Genomic DNA, 23,813 nt, shown 5'->3' on the forward strand with positions numbered 1-23,813 from the left:
AACAAAATTCATCTTTCTTTATATTTGTGTGAACAAATTAACAAACTAATGCATATTTTTTGCATTTATAATAGAGTTCATCCGGCCTGATAATCAATGAGATCTGGCGGATGCAATAATATCAAGTGTCTGAAATATGAGATTTATTGAGTTATGTTATAATCTTCCGGGGAAAAGGAACCAAAGATCCAAATCCATCAACTCAAATAACTCTAACCGCCTCTGATTTTAAAATGGCGAAGTTCAACTGATGCATGATCATAAAACAATTATTTCAGTTTTGATTTCTACGGTTTGCTCTGAAAATAGATTACAATGTTGATTTACCCTTTGTTTGACATAGTTTAATTGATAAAATTTGAGTTAATTTGAATTTAAACTTAATACTATAAAGCAGCTGTGTTCAAAAATTGAGTGGCTCAGAAGCTGAAACTAAATCAATGTCCTATGGTTGCATATCAGAATAATTAACAATTCTTACAAGCAAAAAATAAAAAATTTACTAGACGCTCATCCGCTCATCCTATTTTTCTCTTAAGCTTGTTTTGGGTTCGTATAGTAGATGTCTTTTTAGTAATTGTAGGAAAACCCATACTGTATTATATTCCACGAAATTGTTTTACTTTACGGGATTCGTTTTCGGTGTTGTAAACATCACCATAGCTGATTGAAGCCGATTGGTTCGATTAAACAATATTAAATGGACACAAGTTCACTTACTGCAAAAAATTTAATCTGTTATAATGCCCCATTAATTATAGAAGACCAATATTAATGACAAATTAAATTTATAAAAATCTAGCTATAAAAGAACCAATAGATGTGCTTCAGTTTGCATTAAAACACTCACGTGCACATTTTAAAATGCCGAAAGTCTGCAGTGCCAGAAGTCAAAATTCCAGAAGTTGGTACTTAGCCAGAAATTTGACTTCCATTGACTTTAGTCATTTTAAAACGTGCGCGTTTCGTGTTTTAAGCATGGTTAACTGACTCTGCAGAAGTCACTTCGAAATTCTGACTTAATATCTCGAACCGCTTCGCGGTTATCGATAAACGCCAGAAGTTCTCGGTGAATTCAAGCAGAGTAACTTAACCATTACTTCATGGTTTTGGATTTGGAGCCCTGAAGAACTGTTGTATACCGCTTAATAGGTTAACATGTATCATGAACTCAAAGTAATTCTCAAAGTATTTCTCTCTATGGGATACACTGTCTTGACATGGGATACAGAGAATAGTGACATGGGATACAGAGAATGGGATACAGAGAATGAGATACTATTTGAGAAGCTCACATGTTCAATAAGTATGATGTAGAGCTAACTACCTAAATTTTAGATATGTGGGCGCAGTCATTTTTGTTACTATTGTAATGAGTGAACTAGATGCGCATATTTAACAATATGACTAAAAGACATCTTTTAAACTTTCCTATCATGCTTATTAAATTTTAAAAAAAACCAACAGTATGGTATGACTTATGCTCCTCAATAAGGGCTCCATTGGGTCTAGGAAGAGACGCCCACGGAAATAAATCCCCATTTTAAAATTGATTTTTGGTGGCGATAACTTATTTAGTTGTGACTGGTTTATATCAAGTCTGCTTCTCTTATTCACTCACGAATTAGGCCCGGTTGATTAAAAAAATGAAAAAAAGTAAACTTTCAGCCTAACGGTCACAAAATTTTGAATCTCCTTTACTCCTTGGAAAACGCGAAATTAAAAAAAAAAATTATGACTCACAATCCTGTACGATCGTTGAACATTGACTGAACACAAAAAAACCGGTTGAGTATATAGTTACTCCCCCCCCCCCACTAAAATGGATCGTAACCGAAAAAAACATTAAGGCTCAGTTACAGAATTTCAACTCATATTTCGTTAGATTTTTATTTTTATTTGGAATTGTAAGGAGTCTAAGCAGGTAGCTTACATGCTAGCTGTCATTTTTGTTACTCTTGTAATGAGTGAACTAGATGCGCATATTTAACAAAATGACTAAAAGACATCTTTTAAACTTTCCTATCATGCTTATTAAGTTTTATAAAATCAACAGTATGGTATGACTTATGCTCCTCAATAAGGGCTCCATTGGGTCTAGGAAAGAGACGCCCACGGAAATAAATCCCCATTTTACAATTGATTTTTGGTGTCGATAACTTATTTAGTTGTGACTGGTTTATATCAAGTCTGCTTCTCTTATTCACTCACGAATTGAGGCGTTAATGTAATGAAGAGAATTTATAAACAGCAGTCAATCGGTTTTCTTTAATACAAAAAAGCGGCCATAAAATTTAGTTAACGGTTTTCAATTGAGTTGTTACGGGATCTTATATAAACTAATCTATTTTTATTGCTTTTTTGAAAAAAAAAGAATTTATTAAGTAGGGACTGTTTCAAATTGTCATGGTATTACAAGGCAAACAATGCATTTCATTTTAAAAACTTGTAGAATTGGGTATTTTTTGAAAATGGTATTTTGTTCATTCTAGCCAAACGTGCAAACGTATTGCAATCTATTGCAGGACAAAAAATTTAATTTTAAATGCTAACTTTTTGAAATAAATTCTTTGCTATTCCTCCGTCTTATTACACTTGCACCTGAATACCTTTAAAGACTGATTAATCAACTCTCAGTTCATTTCCAAGTTGAACAAAATTGACCTCGCTATCACTGCGCGGCTGCTAAAAAACTCATTTGTTCAATGAAAAAAATCGCTTATTTTTTTGGCAAAAATATCTAATTTATCAAAAATAAACTATGCATTTTTTTAATTAATTATCAATTTCAACTAGGAAAAAATAGGAAAAAACTGCTCAGAGAAATTGTTATTTCCAGAGAAATTTCATAAGAACCGGAGAGGCCATATCTGGCCTCCGGAGGCAATCCTAAATAGCCAATATCGGAACAAATTAAAGATTGTGTCACCAGTTTTCACGTCTGCACCACTGTCCAAAATCGACAAAGTGGAACAAATAGTTTGATTAAAAAAAATGGAAAAAGCAAACTTTCAGCCTAACGGTCACAAAACTTTGAATCTCCTTAACTCCTCGGAAAACGCGAAATTAAAAAAATGATACAACTCACATTCCTGCACGATCGTTGAAAATTGACTGAACACAAAAAAAACAGTTGAGTATATAGTTACTCCCCCCCACTAAAATGGATCGTAACCAAAAAAAATTAAGGCTCAGTCACAGAATTTTAACTCATATTTCGTTAGGTTTTTATTTTTGTTTGGAATTGTAGGGAGTCTAAGCAGGTAGCTTACATGCTAGCTGTCATTTTTGTTACTCTTGTAATGAGTGAACTAGATGCGCATATTTAACAAAATGACTAAAAAACATCTTTTAAACTTTCCTATCATGCTTATTAAGTTTTAAAAAATCAACAGTATGGTATGACTTATGCTCCTCAATAAGGGCTCCATTGGGTCTAGGAAAGAGACGCCCACGGAAATAAATCCTCATTTTACAATTGATTTTCGGTGGCGATAACCTATTTAGTTGTGACTGGTTTATATCAAGTCTGCTTCTCTTATTCACTCACGAATTAGGCCCGGTTGATTAAAAAAATGAAAAAAGTAAACTTTCAGCCTAACGGTCACAAAACTTTGAATCTCCTTTACTCCTTGGAAAACGCGAAATTAAAAAACATAGCAGGACAAGTCCTGACGTACAATTCAAAGAATTTTCATTGACTAAAAAAAACTAGACCTAAAACGGACTATGAATGGATTGGAAAAACCGTTTAGAAAAAAATCCAATCCAAAAAAATCGAAAAAACAGTAAAAATCAAAGTGAAATTGGCGCATGTGAACAAAAAACCACTAGCGAGAAAGCAAATTTTTGTTTCAAACACCGTTTTCTCACTCTACTTTAAATTTAGAGCGAAAAAATTTCACGCCGCAAAACCACTCGCTTTTTAGCTCCACTTCCTGTTTCGGCGTGACCAAAATCACTACTCCAATTTGACTTCAAAAATCATGAAAATGTGTGAACAGATCTTAAAAAAAAGACAGCGCCCCAATACAATTCAAATTCTTTGAATTGTAAAAAATGATAACTCACAATTCTGTACGATCGTTGAACATTGACTGAACACAAAAAAACAGCTGAGTATATAGTTACTCCCCCCCCCCCCCCACTAAAATGGGTCGTAACCAAAAAAAAACATTAAGGCTCAGTTACAGAATTTCAACTTATATTTTCGTTAGATTTTTTTTGTTTGGAATTGTAAGGAGTCTAAGCAGGTAGCTTACATGCTAGCTTAAATTTGATAGCCGTTACAAGCACTGGTCTTGAGCTCACAAACCTGGGTAACCCTTCTCCTTTCTTTTGTTCTTTCTTGTTTATTAACTCTGTCTAACCAGGATTATGATAAATAAATAAAGTTTTATCAGGCTATGTCAGGCTATGTCAAACTTGTTTATGAACAATTAATTTGTTGCCAACTCTAACAGAAACAAGCTTTAAATGATTGTATTTTGACACCAAGGACTTTTATACGTTACACGATTTAACTGATATCGCTTAAAATATTTTTACTTGTCAACAAAGTTGGGTTCACCTATATATTGCCGTGTAATTGAAAGAAAAATAAGATTCAGTGCTCCTGACTCAATGAAAAACATTTCTAGTTATAAGAGACTAGTAGAAAAACGCATTTCAACAGATCCTTGAGCTCTGAATCAAACTGTTCTGAAGATGACTCCGTAATTCAGTAACCATTGGCTCTTCCCCGTGCAACTACGCCTGATACCAAAAACACAATCCCCTATCATAGGTCATTTTCACATTAATTGAGAGACTGGAGAGGGGTTTAAGTTCTTTCACTTCCAAGGGGGGTAGTAGGTCTATAGCGGAAGAGATTAATCAAGTTAAAAGCCCTCTATAGGTAAATTTGAACCAGTTAATTAAACCCCCTGTCCATTTTATCGCTTTCTTTTTATCACCATATTCACACGATGATTCTGACATCCTCCATTTTTCCAGTTGTTAATGGCGTCTACTATATGATCCATCTCGGTCACCCCTGTCCTGGGGTTGTCAACAGTGTAAGAGTTCCAGATACTGTTGAAAGTGCCAGAGGTCTGCTTCCACTGTCGTTGTTGGTATGCAAATCCACTAGCAACCAATTTGTCTCGATTGGGAACTTCGCCAAATATATGGTAGTACGCCTGAATTGAAAATTCATTGTACCATTCATTGCCAATCTGACAGTTTTCTTTTTGAACTTTTTTTTTACTGTTATGTGATATTATATTCATTGATGCGATCGTGATTTAATTCCTTCTGTAGAATTTGGTAAATCCAACTTTTCTCGCAAAATTTCGCAATAAAAATGGATACAACTTGAAGTTCGAAAGTCGGTTACCATCAAAATGCTAGTAAGACTGTTGGCTTGCGATTCAAGGCCATTTGACAGATCAGGCTTTTATGGAACAAAAAAAGGGTTACTTAGAAGTTGAGTGGGTGCAATATTGATTTTCTGAGAGGGACCGAATTTGTAAAAGTTAGTTATCATCAGGTATTTACCTCAGTGCGGTTAAACTTGGTAGGGAGATAGTGAATACCGTTGGGCAAGTTCCGTTGTTGTCAGTTTTGGGGAATTTGTTTGAGAGATACCGTGGGGGGGGACTTTAAACTTCCAAATAAGGCTTAAATTCTTGAGTTCATAGTTTGACCGACTGATTAATTGGTAGCGTCATAAGTCTGATACTGCTTTTGTTTTAGTTTGAATAGCTTGAATAGAAGTCAGCAATGTATAAAGAAGGCGTTGAGGTTATTCAATTGTTCTTTTGAAGTCATAACAAACTTTACGTAAGAAAGGCCTTTCTAATGTGGTCCATAATGTGAAGTGAAAAGATTCTTTTGTTTTGATCATTCTTGTACGTTGTTGCTTGATAAGTTACTTAGGAGTAGAACCATGGCATTACCAAAACACAACCAAAACACAGCTGTAGCTCAGGAGTTGACCTGTATAGAAGTTGTGATAACAAAAACATTGTTGAGGGAGTTGAATTGAATTGATAAAATCAGAACACCGGTTTGAGCGATTGGAAACCAGAACACCGATTTGCGCGCTTGAAAATCAGAACGCTTGAGAACACCAATCAACCGCATCTAGATCAAGCGGCTTAATTGAGAGATTGTAGAGTTAGAGAATAGTAGCTCTTTATCGGTGAATTTGGTTAAAGTTGTGAACCATCTTATTATAAAACTCTGGTTGATTATTGATTTGATTTTGTTATCTTTCACATTTTCTGTTTATTCATTTTATGTTATTTGATTACTCAACTCAATTCATTATTCTAACTAGAGTTTCTTACAGCCGACAAGAGCAGTGTGGGGACAAAATAACACTCCAATAAAAGTCCGAGAGCCATCAAAACACCCCTTTCATTTCGTTAGAGTTTTGGGCGCTAGCTAGTCCCCAGCTAGTCAGCCTAAGCAAAGTACAAAATTCTACAGTGGCGCTCCTGGGTGGGCTATCTCGAGACTTCATGGCGGTTGGAGTGGTTTGGTGGCTGTGGTGGTTACAGTTGAACAATAGTGGACTTTGCAAGTGCGAACAACAAGAGAGGAAGGAGAATTGACTTGTGTGGCAACAAGTGAAGGAAAAAGAGAAACCCGAGGAGAGAGTCACGTTGGCGCTTGATTGAAAGATAGAGTGCGATTGTGCAGAGCAGTTTTCAGTTAAGTTGGAGTTCGAGGGTGGGTATTGTTATCATATAGCTTTTCTTGAGACTAGAAGAGAGAGGAGAGAAAGTTTTGACTTAGTCAAGAGCGTAAGTTGCGTGAGACTGAGTTTGTACAGAGAATTGAGTAGAGTATCGGCTTTCTTAGAAGAAGGTTGTTACAGGGCCTTGGCCAAGATCAAGAGATTTGTGAGGCAAGGTAAAGAGAGAGAAGTGAGAAATAGAGGTAGTCTAAAGAGAGAAAAGCTAAGTGAGAGCAAGTTATTCAAGACTGTCATTGTTAGTAATTGGCTTCCTTGAGAAGAAGAGGGCCAGTTCAGAGTATCGAGAGCTTGGAACAAGAAGTTGGCAAGCTGGTATTTGACAAGTGACAGTTGCGTGTGTAAGGTTTGGTGAGTATAGAGTAGAGTTTAGAGAGATTAGATTTGAGGGAGAGGGATTTTCCACGCGGTTTTTGTTTTTTTTAATACTGGAGGAACACGAGTTAGAGAGTTTGACTCTGAGGGAGAAAGCAAAAAGAAGTTTGCAAAGTAGGCTAGTGTTGGTTCAACAGCAGCAAGATTTCAGTTAAGATTGGCAAAGTAGATTAAGTCAGGTTAGAGGAACAGTAGTTAATGATAGGAGAGGAGGAACTGGGCTTAGAGTGATAGGCTAAGGGATCTTCTCAGAGAGAGAGGACTGCTGGATAGAGTAGAAGAGTTAGAGTTGAGGAAAAACACTAGTAAGCGGAGAGGGGAAAAAGAAAACCATAATTGTTTAAAAAACATGGATTGGAGTGCGTTCCCGTTTTTAGAGTATTTTCCGTCGGAAAGGTTTCCGAAGTGGGAAGACTGGAAGTTGTACTACCTTGACGTTGTAGAAACGTTTTACAAATGAATGAGGATCTAGCTATGTCGTCAATGCTTGGTCTATTGAGAGGATGGGCGTTGCAAGCGGTTTTGGATTTGCCTTTCAGATTCTGGTTGTCGGAAACTGGTGAAGTGGTAATGTCGTTAGAAAAATACTTTGATATCATTGACGAGAGACTTTCTTTAATAAAGGGGAAAAATTGTGATCATACGGATAGTAGTAGAAGTATGGGAAGAAATGTAATGGAAGAAGAAGCGGAAAGTGAGAAAAGTCAAGCAGAAGGCAGGATAAAATACTCCTTAAACGAGAACTCAGATGAAAATTCTGAGCTTAGTGAAGTTGGTTCGGATTTAGTGGGAACAGAATGTAGTAGCCAAGATGAAGCAATGAGGAAGTTCCAGATAGTGGTGGATTTGCTAAAATTGAGTAAGGAGCAAGTAGAAAAATTAGATCTGAGTTTGTTGGGAGAAGTAAACGAGGAAGAGCAAGTAGGTATTAAGTATCGATACGATCAAAGAACCGGACAGGAAATAATTGTGATCCCTAGTGAATGGCTTGAGGCAAATGTTGCTTCTACAGGTTTCAAAAAGGAGTCATTTGGAAGTTTTGATGAAGAAGCGCGTCGAGGAAATGAAGTTGAAGAATGCAAATATTTTGATGAAGAAAGAGATTTCGGGGATAGAGAGTTACAGTCTCAAAATACAAAGAAAATTGAGGAAAAGCGGCGCCGTGAGACCTTGATGCTAGTTGATATAGAGAGCAAGGAACCGAGAAGACTACAGTAAGAGAATAGGGGAAAATTCTTGTCTAAGTTGGAGAAAGTAGTTACGCCTGAAGGTTTTGTCTATTACGTTGACAACTCTTCAGCGAACAATGGGGGTGATGACTGCTTTCCCAATAGCGACTCTGACAATGGGGGCAGTAAGGATGAGGAAGTTGAGTTTCGCTCTGAACAGAATGAGTTGGCTGTTTGTACTCAAGAGAAGAACAGCGACTGCTTAGATCTCTTGTCACCTGAGTTTTTGTCTCTAGTAGGAGGCGGTGAAGTCGATATGAGAGAGATGGAATCCAATCAAAGAACTTTTGCAGAAAGCCTGGCTGAAGACTATCTTAGAGCTACTTGGAATGAAGAGATTGACACTGTAATTGAAGAAGTCCCGTGTTTAGTTGAGAGAAGGGGTTGTGTATCTAGTAGAGATGAAGTGAAGTCTTTTCGAAACAAAAATAAAATCAGAGAGAAAAGTAATGGTTCCGTTTGCCCCGCGAGCGTTAGTTCTGGACACTGGCGATGTACAGGCTTACAAACAAATAGTATTGCAGAAATTTTTAGACAGGTTGAGTGGAGTGGCAACCCAGCTGACTTAAAAGGGAAATGGCTAAAGCTTTGGGCAGTGAATAATCCACAAGGGGATGCAGCGGTTAAGGAGTTTCAGGCTGAGTTAGAAACTAGATCAAGTGCAGTTGTGGACTTCGAAAAAGATAGGAGCGTCGTCCAGAGTCCCAAAAATTTGAACAGACGAGATAGGATTCAAGTATTGTCGAGGGGTTATGAAGCATGTCTGTACTGGGATACAACAAGAGTTTTTGAATCGAGCGGAACAAGCACGTCAGCTGCTGGCTTGGAAGAGGTGTTTGACAATTGCACTTCAACTAAACAAGACGAGCAACTCGAGGTGATTTTGAGAACTTCCGAAGGAGTTGTGTCTTGGGGGACAGCTGAGGTGTTTACGGTACCAAAGCCAACAAAAGAGAAAGCTCATTGGATTTGCAATCTTGACCACTGCAAATCGGCAGGGGAATTTACAAAGAGGACCAATAACGAATTACAGAAACGACCTCAACTGCTATCGATGTCGAGAATGAGAACTTTTCAAAGAGTGTTTGAACATACGGCACCAGTGATCAGGAAGGAATGGGAGTTTGGGCAAGCTTCGTTGGTTGTTTCAAGCGAGGAGAGCATTACAGCTTTAAACGAGTTTGAAACAATTGATTTGAGGAAAAAGGTTCAATTACTAGGCAGAGCTCGTGATACCATTGTGAAGTGGGATGCTACATCAGATTTCCCTCAGTTGGATGCAGTTTTTGAGTCGCTCGCTATGTTGACAGACAATTTTCAAAGCTATAACGAAGTAGTAGAGAGTTTTAGTCAATTTCATCTTGGAGGAGGAGGAAACAGTGATGTCACGGATGCGCAAAGGCGTGTGGAATCTTGCGATAAATTGTCGGTTTTCAGGACATTGGTTGGAAACGTTTTGAGTTGTCTAGAGTTCTTGCTTGTTCTAATGTTTGGTATCACGAAAAGTTTTTGGAAGTTTGAGAGATCCAATGACTCACAGATCTTAGCAGAAAAACAGAATAACCGGGATCAGTAGGAGCAGATCTTAGGATGTTCATTGGTGGAAACAAATAAGTTGAGACAAGAACCAGGTTTTAAAAAGCTCAGTCAAGTGTTTAAGAATTACATTTCAAGGTCTGAAAAATGTCAATTGGTTCCATCAAACTTTCCTTCCAGTAGTGAAAGTATGCAGGGATGTGAATGTGGGTTTGAACAGTCAAGCAGTTTGGAATGTAGCAATCAGAGGCTTCGGTTAAGATTGAGGATTGAAGTGGGTCACGGAGTGGTTTTAGCAATCAAGAAAACCCCTCTGCTAAAGATGTCCTCAGGAAAAGAAACGTGTTTGAAGTTTAGTAAACGGCGAAGTTTGAGTTTTGGTGGAAGGTATACAAAGAGGAAATTTAAGAAGTTGAATGAAACAGTCAGAGAGCAGGTTGAACTAGGCAAAGGCAAGGAAATCTCTAGTACTGACGAATCGGTCAACAATACAGATGTAGAGGAGGCTCAACCAGACTTGACAACCAATGCGTTGTGTGTGATCACAACCGAAGAGTTGGACTTTCGGTCTACTCTTGACAGTGAAGCTGGAAACTTCTTGGGACAACTAGAAGTTATTGATGTCATGACTTCAGATAGAGTGGAGGACAGATATGTGGACCCCCAATTGAGTACAGGAGTCGAGGGAACAGAAGAATTACGGAGATTTAATGAGGGAGATATAGGGCACAGCAATGTGTGGATGGTTGAAAGAGACTCTGATGACCTGTGGTTCCGAATGGGAGTGGCGTGTAATTGTGTTAGTCAGGGCCACGGTCCTCGAAAAGAGTGTTATCCTTTTTCTTTGGGGTATTCAAACGACTTTGGAAGCAGAAGCGAGGAGGTTGATTCAATGCCTATTGCGGGGTACCCAACAGTTGATAGCACAAGTGATGTAGTGTACAACAGAGGGAGGGAATCTCAGTCAGTAGTCGATTTGCATTATGAGATGATGAGATCGATGGGCGATGTCCACAGCAGAAGGGAGGAGTTCTGTCAAACAGGATTCTGTTTCAACGGTTGTGAAGACTTGTTGTCACGAGGGACAATGTGGCTTCAGACGAGTCGGAAGGAGAAATGGAGCAGGTTGAAGCTGATGAAGAGATGGTGCTGGAGGAGGAGACTTCCAGATGTGAGGTGTTGGTCCAGAGAGGAGATGGGCGGACATCCTTTCAAGCATCGAAGGAAGAAAGATTTTGAGGAAGTACAGTCGGTTTCGTAATCTTCAGCACGATGGCCTCTTTTATTTTGGTATCCTATTATTGTGTTCAAAATTAGTTTCTGTGTCTAATCATTGGTCGGTAGAGTGCTAAAGTAAGTCCGAAGAATTGATTAATGGAGTTAAGTTTGTTTATATGGTGAAATATTTGCTTGATATTGTTACCCAAATTGTAACTGGTAGAGGGTGCATAGAGTATCTGTGGTTAAACACAGAAACTTTGCTTGTGAATTTTAGGTAGATTTGCATAGTTTGTAATATAACTAATATTGAAATAGTTATGAAAGCTGAGTTGAACCAATTTAATTGAATTTGAAGTTACCGAAATTTTTTGAAGGAGAATTTTTGATGAGATGGCCGGGGGAAATGATGAGAAGATTCGATGATTCAACTAATCGGTTGTTTTGTAGATAAGACGTAACAGAGATTGCCATTGATTTGCCTCTTTATTAGTTGTTATATGTGTTATATCTTTATACAGAGACAATTTTCTAATTTGTATAATCTTTCTAGTAGTTTCAGCCTTAATTGTTGATTTGAATTCATATGCTGTAAATTTGGTAAAAGTTCTAGATTGGAACGTTAATGTACTGATGCTTATATGTAGATAGCGATTGTTCACAATTTGATCTAGTAGGCCTAGCTTAAGTGAAAATAACTGCTGTGATGTGTTGTGGATTAAAAAAGGAAAAAGTAAGTTATGCATGAAGCAAAATCTGCTGATAAGTGAGACTAGATGTGAGAACAAGACAACCAGATAATTTTTTTAAGATTAAGCTTAGTTAAGACTTAAGTCAAATGCCAGTTTTAGCAATTATTCGAGAGAATAATAGTGTAGAAGGGAGCAGTGTAGAATTTGGTAAATCCAACTTTTCTCGCAAAATTTCGCAATAAAAATGGATACAACTTGAAGTTCGAAAGTCGGTTACCATCAAAATGCTAGTAAGACTGTTGGCTTGCGATTCAAGGCCATTTGACAGATCAGGCTTTTATGGAACAAAAAAAGGGTTACTTAGAAGTTGAGTGGGTGCAATATTGATTTTCTGAGAGGGACCGAATTTGTAAAAGTTAGTTATCATCAGGTATTTACCTCAGTGCGGTTAAACTTGGTAGGGAGATAGTGAATACCGTTGGGCAAGTTCCGTTGTTGTCAGTTTTGGGGAATTTGTTTGAGAGATACCGTGGGGGGGGGGACTTTAAACTTCCAAATAAGGCTTAAATTCTTGAGTTCATAGTTTGACCGACTGATTAATTGGTAGCGTCATAAGTCTGATACTGCTTTTGTTTTAGTTTGAATAGCTTGAATAGAAGTCAGCAATGTATAAAGAAGGCGTTGAGGTTATTCAATTGTTCTTTTGAAGTCATAACAAACTTTACGTAAGAAAGGCCTTTCTAATGTGGTCCATAATGTGAAGTGAAAAGATTCTTTTGTTTTGATCATTCTTGTACGTTGTTGCTTGATAAGTTACTTAGGAGTAGAACCATGGCATTACCAAAACACAACCATAACACAGCTGTAGCTCAGGAGTTGACCTGTATAGAAGTTGTGATAACAAAAACATTGTTGAGGGAGTTGAATTGAATTGATAAAATCAGAACACCGGTTTGAGCGATTGGAAACCAGAACACCGATTTGCGCGCTTGAAAATCAGAACGCTTGAGAACACCAATCAACCGCATCTAGATCAAGCGGCTTAATTGAGAGATTGTAGAGTTAGAGAATAGTAGCTCTTTAGCGGTGAATTTGGTTAAAGTTGTGAACCATCTTATTATAAAACTCTGGTTGATTATTGATTTGATTTTGTTATGTTTTACATTTTCTGTTTATTCATTTTATGTTATTTGATTACTCAACTCAATTCATTATTCTAACTAGAGTTTCTTACAGCCGACAAGAGCAGTGTGGGGAGAAAATAACACTCCAATAAAAGTCCGAGAGCCATCAAAACACCCCTTTCATTTTGTTAGAGTTTTGGGCGCTAGCTAGTCCCCAGCTAGTCAGCCTAAGCAAAGTAAAAAATTCTACACCTTCAATGGAAGGCAACAGAACATTCAAAATATGCGGATAACTTCCGTAAGCACGGTATTATATCGCATTTGTATTTTTGGCTTGACGGCATTTGCCGATCGTAGTTTTCAATTCCAAATTGTTTGGTTCAACTTTCAACGCCAAGTTTTGTTTTATCGAAAAGGACAATCTCTCTAGTTTTTCAGAGAACTCCAGAAGTCTTATTTTTCGTGGATCTTGATTGTGATTAATCAGAAAAGGGCATTTAGACCAACCAGAGATATAAGTTACCGTGTCATCGGGAGAGAAAAAGGAAAGTAGACATGAGTTTGAAATATGCAAGTTAAAGCGCAATCTCGCATTATAAAACTTCCTATATGAACAACACCATTGCTAAGACACCACAAAATATCCAATATTAATCAGTAAATATATAATACAAAATATATAAGATATGTATTTTAGTTGTTGACAAGGAGGCTCAGTAATGTGCGTTTGCACATAATGTTCCGACACCGCTCATCCACATTTTCGGCTTAATTGTCTACCAAATGAGGAACGGATAGAAACTTCCAAAACTCAAGTATTTTTCGAAAATAACTGGTGTATGAATAAAAACTTGCATCCAAATCAATCACTAAGTGGAATTTTAAACAACATGCCACTTCAGATGGCCATGGAGATTTGCCTTTCTAAGAACACGAGACAAGACAAACAACAAAATCAAATAACCATTAATAACGAAAATTAAATAGCGTCAGATAAAACCTGAACTATAAAAATATCTAGTTTATTGTTCATCATTGGAGAAGGTATGGAACCAGTCCTTAATGAGACTCGGTAACAAAAAGATAACAAAAAACAAAAGCGGCCAACTTAAAAGTTACGCTCATAAATTTTGAAAACAATTAGTTCCAAAGTAAAGAAAGCCAGTAGATGTGAACTGAAATCAATAAACAAATACGTCAGTAACACTACCATCTATACCTCCATTAGACATTACATTGGGTCCCGTCGACATAAAGACTTCATACGACTACAAAAATAACAACAAATACAGAAAAAACCGAAAATTAAAAAAAAAACTTAAAAGATGTCCAAGCCGTTATGACCATAATCCTTGCCCTAAGAATAAGAAATGTTGGGTAGCGTTTGTTTTGAACGCCAATAGAGGGATATGTGACCACTCATTAATGAGACTAACAAGCAGACAATAAAAGAACAAAGTTAAAAACAACGTTTGTTTTTTTTTCGAAAACAATTAATTTAAATGCCATGAAAATCGTTAGCTATCAATTTAAATCAAAAATTAGGTTTTTTCATTAATTTAAACAAAAACCTTGACACTTTTTTGGTCGGAGTATGTCCTACGTTTGCAAAAAGAACGTCGATTACAGCCAAATAAAAACAAAATGATTATTTTTTTGGAAAACCAGTGTCGAAGCCGTTAAACCTAGAATAAATTCATTTCACATAGAAAACCATGGAGACCATTATTTATTGTTTGTTTTTTTGTTTTCTGGGTTTTTGATTTTCTGCTTATTATTTACAAAACTTTCAACATCGTTTACTCACTGAAAAAGCGAAAATCAAAAAAAATTTTTAATTCCATATTCTACACTGCACGTGTTTTCTAATTATACCACTCACAGCTCTCTACAATGGTTACATCTATCAACCAAAACTGACAAAACAAAAAACCCCATTTGAGTACATAGTTCCTCGCCCCACTAAAGTGGCTCGGAGCAATAACGTTTTGCGACGCTTACAGTTTTCGTTTAATTTTCTCAATAACAGATTTCTGTAGGATACAGGACATCCCATACTTTTAGAACTGGTTGTTGATTTTTTAAATGGATATTTCAAACTTTAGCTTGAAAATTTCAACAGAATTTCATGCAATGAATCCATTCTAACACTCTGTAGCTTTAGAGAGAAAACAGAACAAAAGATAATAAAACATAAAAATAGAACATTTTAAGTGTAGGGTTGTTTAAGATTTAGGTCAAATGCAAATTTTTGCAACTACTCGGGAGAATAATAGTCAAGAAGGGAGGAGTGTAGAATTTGGGGAAATCCCACTTTTCTCAAAAGTGTCGCAATTGGAAGTGATACAAATTGAATTTCGAAAATCGGTTAGCACAAAATTGTTAGTCTCACTGCTGGCTTGCAATTCAAAGCCATTTCACAAACCAGACATTTTTGGGAAAAAAGCAGAGTTTTCAGAAATTGAATGGGTGCAATATTGATTTTCTGAGGTGGACCGAATTTATAAAAGTTAGTTATCATCCGGTATTTAACTCAGTGTGGTCAACTTTGGCAGGGAGTTAGTACAATCAACGGGGCAATTTCCATCGTTGTCACTATTGGGAATTGGTTTTCTAGATGCTGTAGGGGGGCTTTAAACCTCCAAATAAGGCCAATTTTCTTGAGTTCATAGTTTGATCGATTGATTAATTGGTAGCGTCATAAGTCTAAAACTGCTTTTGTTTTAAATTGAATAGCATGAGTAGAAGTCAGCAATGTAGAAAGAAGGCGTTCAGTTCATTCAATTGTTCTTTCGAAGTCATAACAATTTTTACGTAAGAAAAGCATAACTAATGTGGTCCATAATGCGAGGTGAACAGATTCCTTTGTTTGGACTTTCTTGTACGTTGTTGCTTGATTAGTTACTAAGGGAAGAACAGCAACACTACCAAAACAGTACCATAACAGAGCTGCAGCTTAGAAACTGACCTGTAGAGAAATTGTGATAGCAAAAAACATTGTTGAGAGAGTTGAACTCACTTGATAAATTCAGAACACCGGTTTGCGCGACTGGAAATCAGAACACAAGAGAACACCGGAGAACCGCAGTTAGATCAAGCGGCTTAATTAAGAGCTTGTAGAATTGAGTGAATAGTAGCTCTTTAGTTGTGAATTTGGCTACAAAGTTAAAGTTGTGAACCATTTTTTATAATAAAACTCCGTTTGAATTTAGTGAAGTTTTTTTGAAAACACCTCCTTTCAATTTGTCAGAGTTTCGGGCGTTAGTCAGTCCCCAGCTAGTCAGCCTAAGCAAAGTACAAAATTCTACACTTACAGGATATATTCAGCAGATTTTTTAAATTCTTGTTGACACTAAAAATTTTAACAATCGAAATTCTTACTTATTCTACTGCATCTCACCTGAAATCTATATGGATGGTCACTTAGTGTTTTAGAGCTCGAGACCGTCATAGCATATTACGAATTTTTACAGAATGCAATAAATTTGGTGTTTGAGTATGAGCGTGAGGTTGTTCCTATCAAAATAAGGTGCCCATTTTTCAACAGGTCTCTCAAGTATTTCGTTTGCTGGCTGCAAGTTTCAAGTCGGGTATAAATGGATACGAATAACAAAGTGTCCTCTGTGTGTTGCACAATATCGCAGTGTCCATTGACTCGTTTAGTCGAATCGTGTATGCAGTGATTGAAGAGGGATGGTCTTAGTGGGAATCATTTCGTACCTGTGATATCAACGTGATTCAGTGTTATTTGGCAATGTGATTCGGTGCTATATTTGAAAGAAAGCGTTTTTGGAATTAAAAGTAATTTAGCGAAAACTATAGAAAGTGGGCTATAGAACACTTTCTATAGTTTTCGCTAAACTACTTTTAATTCCAAAAACGCTTTCTTTTTTTTCGAAGCATGTAAATTACTCAGACTATAACCCTAAGGTTAGATATCTACATGCTCTAAAATGTTAAATAAATTAATCAGCATTGTTATTAATATAGTAATCTTCAAATTGTGGAGGTTCGTTTTTATAGGTAAAAATTGGATTTGAAGGCTCCTATTTGTCTATTAACGGGTACTTTCCTGTGTTGATCGAGCAAAAACTCGGTTAAAACAATTTTAAAGCAAGTTTTACTGTTAAAAATTTTGATTGAAGAGGGCAATTTGTTCCATTTTTGAACGCTTTTCAAGATTAAAGATTTGTTACTCCACTTCGTTTTCGTTTTCTTTTTTATAATAATTTGATTTGTTCTGTTGTTCTGTCTGGCGTTATGGCGACTAGTAAACATTTTAAAATTTTCGGATGTTTCCCATTGTTTTATATCTGTTTGTAACTTCATTAGGCTAACTTTTGAGATAAACAATTCGGCTGGCAGGATACGATCCTTAATGAGAAGATCAATGGAGTGGTCAAATTTTTGACGAAAATAACAAACTTTTATTCCCCAGTTAATTTGCCTGTTTATGCGGTTTATGTTTTTCACTGTAAGAGTTTGGAGGAATACTCCACTGAAAGAAAGATAAGACAGTACAACTGACTTGAAAACATCAATTCTTACTTTCAAAGTTATTTGATTTCTTACAAGATACAAAGAACGAATTGCATTAGCCATTTTGCTTAAAACTGAATTCGGGTGATTTTCAAAGGTTATGTTTGAATCAATTTGTACTCCCAGATAACGACATGCATGAGCTGGTTTGATAACTTCACTTTGAAAGAAATTTCTGGATCCGAATTAGTATGATCTAAAAAGAATAACATCTCTGTTTTATCGGCATTTAATGTGAGTTGATTCTCTGTCAGGTATTTGTCTGTTTGTTCTAAAAATTTTTTAATTTTTTGGGGAATATTTTCATTACGTTCAAATTTGCATTTAATACTAGTGTCATCCGCAAATTGAACAACATCATTTTCACCTTCCAGCTTTTCAGAAAAATCGTTGACATATAACAGAAAAATAAGAGGTCCTAACACAGTTCATTGTGGAACACCATGATTAATAGTTAATTTATCTGATAAGTCAATACCCAGTTTTACGCATTGTGTTCGATTTTCGAGAAAAGATTTGAGAAGTAAAATTGTTGATTGAGAGAGGTTGAAATTTTCAGCTTTCTTGAGAAAGATCTCATGTGAAATTGAATTGAAAGCTTTTGCAAGATCTAAGAACACAGCACCTGTGTCGTTATCTTGCATATTTCCTATTATTTTTTCAATAAAGTCCTTTCATAGGACTATAGTGACTATTATGTTGAAGATCAGCCTTTTCTGTTTGTAATGATAGGATAGACAAAGTTTTTTGAAACGCTGTTGGAAAAGAACTACGGTCAATGCATCTTAATAATAGCGTCGTAGTATGTTGACCGTGACAGTTAAAATCATTTTTTAAAGACGCTACCAACAAAAATTCATGGCACAAAGGGCCTGCTTGGATTAATTGATCCAACATACCAAGCCTAATCAAAATTTTTCTCATCATTTAGTTTTGTTTCAAACTGACATTTTGTTGGGCAATTTGTTGCTAAAAACAATTACCAAACTTGGAGAAACGATCATTCAATTTTAATTTTTTTTGCTAGTTCTTTGAAGTAACAAACATCTTTGCAAAGATTCTGTGCAAGATGGCATTATTCGATTTGTCCTTCCGAACCATTTGTCCACGATTTGTCATACGAATGGATAGTAATACTAATGGATACGAATATTGTAATACTAATGGATAGTAAAATTCTGTCAAACTGCAACAGCAGTCTTGCATCTTTGTCTTTTAGTACCGTTGATAATAGTAGCAGTTTCCACTATTCTGATGTACTGTTTTGACTGCATTATAATGTTATTTGACGTGTCATTGTTAATGTGGCTTTTGCGTTAATATGCTACCAACGTTTTCTTCACTGCTCTAAGCTTTATCGAAAGAACTCCGAAAGAATTAGACAGTAATAAAAGGCAAAATTGATTTTTCAAAAAAAAACGCAACTCGAACAGACGGCTATAAAATTAACAACAATTAATTGTCCTAGCGAAGAAGAGACAACTCAAGGCAACCCTTTTTCAATGCTGTTTTATGGTGTTGCTCTATTGCCTTTAATCAAAAATTGCACAACCAGACGAAACATAAACAAAGTTTTTATGCAGATGATGCCGCGGCTTGCGCAAAGATCGATGACTTAAAACAGTGGCTGCAACAAGTAGTTGCTGCGGGGCCAAAGTATGGATACTACCCTGAGCCAAAAAAGAGCTTCCTTATTGTTCATCCAGATCATGTTGATGAAGCCAAGCGTTGCTTTGAGCAAACCGGTTTGAAAAATGTAACTGGAAAACGTTATCTTGGAGGCTTCATTGGCGATGAAATTACCATGAAAAAATTTGTTCACGAAAAAATCAAGAATTGGCAGACTAAGATTCAATTTTTGAGCACTCCAGCCAATTTCTGCCCTCATGAGAGTTTCTCAGTGTTCACTAAATCAGTCCAGGCCGAATGGAATTTTCTGATGAGAGTTGTCCCAGGTTGCGATGAATTTTTGAAACCACTTGAAGATTCAATAAAAAACCAGTTCATATCAACCGTAACTAACATTTATACTGTGAGTAATCCCCAAAGTACCCTGTCCAGTTTGTCTGCTAAGATTGGAGGATTAGGTATTCCAGACCCACTGGTAAAAGCGAGTGAGCAGTTTGAAATGTCCAAGAAAACATCTTCACTGATTTGTGATTCTATTTGGAATGGAACGACATTGGACGTCGACGCGCACAAAACTCACGTTCGCAGCAGCAAACAAAGTTTTCAGCTGGAAAATGAGTCCCAGCAGAGTAATACATATAAGGGTTTGTTAGACCAAGCATGCATATCAGAGAGAAAAAGAATGGAGCAGAATTTCAAAACGGGAAACTCCTGTTGTTTAACAGCAAAAGTGTCAGAGAGAGACAATTTTTTTTGTCGAACAACGAATTCCAGGATACCATGGCGCTGAGATACGGTTTACCCCTAACAAACCTCCCTGTGAAATGTGACGGCTGTGGTGAAGATTTCCATGTTCAGCATGCCCTGATCTGCAAAAAAGAGGCCTGATTACACAAAGGCATAATGAATTTAGAGATTTATTGGGAGACTTATCGTGCCTTGCTTGGACTTACACAAAAAAAGCCAATAATTCGTGAACAATCAGAGAATCAGAAAGCGTTAAGAGCCGATCTTCTCATAAGAGGTGTCTTGAGCCCGCAAGAAACTGCCTCGTTTGATATTCGGGTCACAGACACTGAGGCAAAATCTTACAGCAACAGAAATCCAGAGGATGTGTTGGAAAGCTGCGCTGACGAAAAGAGGAGAAAATACTCCGAGGCTTGCCAGGAAAAACATATCGCTATTACTCCGTTATTTTTCAGTGTTGACGGCATGATGGACAGAGAGAGCAAAATTTTCCTCAGAAGACTGGCGCACAGACTCGCTTCTAAGTGGGACAAACCCTACAGCATTATCATGAACTGGGTCAAAAATCTCTTTTATAAGTCATCCAATCAGCAGGGACAGCAAATTTTAACGCTAATTATTAGCGCTCTGATGTTTTTGTCACCCAATGAGGGGGAGCATCAAACTAAAATCAAATTGACGATGGTGCGGGCAACTTTAAATGGGCTCATTTTGAAAAGTTCACCAAGCCGAAAAACTACATTATGTATCCTGAAGAAAGCCCTCTAGCTAAGTTAATGCCTAATATCACCAATTTTCGTTCTTAACTGACCTAAATGGGGAAAACAAAATCATATTGTAAGAGGCCTATTTCTTGTTGTGAAGAAAAGAAATGGACTGCTGATATTAGATTAAATAAACTGCTAATCTGTTGTGTTGATGACAATATCATGTTAACCAAGTCAATTGTCAATTGATTTTAAATTAATTGTCCTATCCTTTAGTAGCACTCCGCCCCACTCTCTCGGGTACATTTTTCTGGCACCCTGGGGCACACAATACTATATCAAATAACTTATATCTTAACTGTAGCCAGCAAAAACCTAAGGGAGGATGAAAAAAAAACAAAAAAAGATAAAGAAAAATTTGTGTATTCTAAATAATCTAGCATACTTTGGCGTGCGCGGTTCCAGCGATGCCGACCTCATTCACAGTATCCTCGTCAACTATGCAAAGGTATCCAGATTTGCACTTCCTTCCATTGAGACGCCATTCAGTCTTCCCATCGTATTCATACAGAATGAAGCCCAGGTAATTCCGATTGGCCCGGAATTGACTCGACCGGCAGGACACGTGGATGAACTCGACATAAAGGTTGCCTCGAAGTCCCTGGAAACCCGTTTTCTGCAGACCACGCGATTTGATTTGAGCTTCTCAAAATCACCAGTCAAATATTGAATTTACCAAATGTTACGTTTTATGTTAGGAATACAGCCTTAATGAATTCAAGCGTAGTGATATGTTTTAGCAGACGTTGCTTTTATTTAACTTTATATATTTCTCTTCTCATTTTGCTAATTCAAAAAGGTGATGTATATCTAAATAAAAAACTACTTTTGAGCATTTCTGTGAATCAAACTCTTTGGGTAACTCTATGTGCAAAGAAACGGATTTTCAGCTCCACCTATTTGCATATTGGCCGGCTGAAGCAAACAGCATTTGCTTTTTCCTATTCACGTTCTTTCCCAAAGTCTTTCTTTATCGACAGGTATTAGATTAGCTGCCAGGAAGGAGAGTGGTCGGGAGGCCCGGGTTGAATTTTCCCGCCCAAAATGATGTAAGAGTGGGGCTGCAATGGGAGGATCTTTTAGGAAAATGCAGCTCAAAACTCTTACGTCTTTTTGGGCTGCATTGGGCTTCCAAGGGGGGTAAAATGGTGTAAGAGTGAGGGGATAACATACAAATTAACCCCCCACTCATACATCTTTTTTGGTCTGCCAAGGGGGGTAAAACGATGTAAGAGTTGGGGGGTAATTTGTCTTTTACCACCCTCACCCTTACACCATTTTACCCCCCTTGGCGGGGTAATTCCTGAAAAAACCTCCCATTGCAGCCCACTCTTACATGGCAATTTCAGTCAGGGGGTAATTCCTGAAAACTCCTCCCATTGCAGCCCATTGCAGCCCACTCTTACATGGCAATTTCAGTCAGGGGGGTAATTCCTGAAAAGTCCTTCCGTTGCAGCCCATTGCAGCCCACTCTTACATGGCAATTTTAGTCATGGGGGGTAATTCCTTAAAAGTCCTCCCATTGCAGCCCGTTGCAGCCCACTCTTACATGGCAATTTCAGTCAGGGGGGGGGGGTAATTCCTTAAAAGTCCTCCCATTGCAGCCCAACTCTTACATCATTTTACCCCCTCTGAACAAATTACCCCCACACTCTTACATCAATTTACCCCCATAGACAAATTACCCCCCATTCTTACATCAAAATGGGAGGATTTTAGGGAGGACAGTCGACCCGGGGGGAGCGGGTGTTGTGGAGGTGGGAGAACTTGGATCTTCGATCTTGGGGGCGGGGGGGGGCATTGTGTGCATTAGTTGAGCCTTCGATTGCCTGAAAACATGAGGTAAAGCAACAATAATCCGCCCCAAATCTCAGAGGTGCGATCAGGCATTTGGGAATATTAGAGACTGTTGATTTTTTAAAATTGTTTGAGACCTCTGTTCAATGCGATGTAAAATGATGATAGATTCAATACAACTCAAACGGACAATTCTACTCCCCATTAAAAGTTTTAATTCTTTTTATAAAATGACTTTGCACAAAAATTTACAAATTCGCATTATTCAAACTATTAGCACATTTCCCCACAAACGCTCAAGCCCTACAGTCACGAGAACCCAAAAACGAAGGAGAATGTCCTCCTTGGATAAAGTTCTGTTTATTGCAATAATGAAGTCTTTTCTTTCAAAATAGGTAAAAACTAAAACAAAAAAAGTAAAACAAATCTCTTAAATTATATTGAATTTGTGTAAAATGCATTGAGTAAACGGTAATCTATAAAATTGATTAAACATTTTGAAATTGTGGTAATTGAGCTGAAAGAGCCAGCGAATCACATTAGTTTAGTTGCATTTTTTGCAAAAAATTGTATCAGTAATTGCACAGGGAGAGTCTAAAATGATGCTAAATAACAATATTTGGCAGGCGATTATTTTTTTCTGAAATCACAAGATTTTATTATTTCTCAAAACTTTCTGCAAGCTTTTGTTCTCCAAGTTTTCCTCTGAAGGGTAAAAATAGCTCTGTAGAGCAAAAACAGAAGCTTTATGCACACAAAATTTTTTTTGGAGATCATTGCTGTCAGCTGCATGGAAAAATGAGAAATTCGTGGTCCACGCTCTAGCGATTTTCTCCGCAGTCTCGCACAGAATAATTAGGGATTTGTGAAATATACGTGCAACTATTCGTAATGGTTTCTCACATTTTGTTTTGTTGCTGCAATCATAAGTAATCAGATTTGAAATTCTAATTCTGCTATTATCAGCTGCGCTTATTTGCGTTTGAAATATTTAATCTGCTCGAAATTGCGATGGAAAGTGTTATTCACAAGGATAACTAGGAACACACATATATATGCATGGGCCGTGATTTTTACTTACATTCTAGTGCACAGATGCACAATGTTCAAGAATTCTCAAATGCCGTTAAGTAGTCAGTAATGATATGGCCAAAAATGGAATTTAGAATTTTCGAATTTTCAAGCTCCACTGACCGTTTTTATAGGTCGAAGATTATTAATTAAGTTTTTCCGAGAATGAAAAAAAAAACAGAAACTTCGGTTTCTTACAAAAATGATTTGTTGGATCTATTCTGTCCCCCCCCTTATATTTTTTACGCCCCCCCCCAGTGCACGTGCTAATTTTTTATATAGTAACGTGCTATATTACAAACGTTGCTATATTATAATTTCTAACTGGGGGACGTAAAAAACACTGG

General features: G+C 37.1%; 1 protein-coding gene across 4 annotated transcripts in view; it reads right to left on the minus strand.

Moving 5' to 3' along the window:
• Positions 1-4,415: 4,415 nt before the first annotated feature.
• Positions 4,416-23,813, minus strand: part of LOC142349238 (uncharacterized) — a 43,613-nt gene continuing 24,215 nt past the window's right edge. For 2 of the 4 annotated variants that reach the window (XM_075400667.1, XM_075400666.1), the window contains exons 3-4: positions 20,984-21,214; positions 4,416-5,180 (exon numbers count right to left, since the gene is read on the minus strand). In XM_075400667.1, coding sequence (XP_075256782.1) covers positions 4,935-5,180; positions 20,984-21,214 — 477 coding nt within the window. In that variant the 3' untranslated portion in view covers positions 4,416-4,934. Of the gene's footprint in view, positions 5,181-20,983; positions 21,241-23,813 lie in introns of all 4 variants that reach the window. The other 2 variants (XM_075400669.1, XM_075400668.1) reach the window with 2 other exon arrangements.

The sequence above is a fragment of the Convolutriloba macropyga genome, chromosome 11 (assembly GCF_964194025.1).
Source record: "Convolutriloba macropyga chromosome 11, txConMacr16.3, whole genome shotgun sequence".
NCBI lineage: Eukaryota > Metazoa > Xenacoelomorpha > Acoela > Convolutidae > Convolutriloba > Convolutriloba macropyga.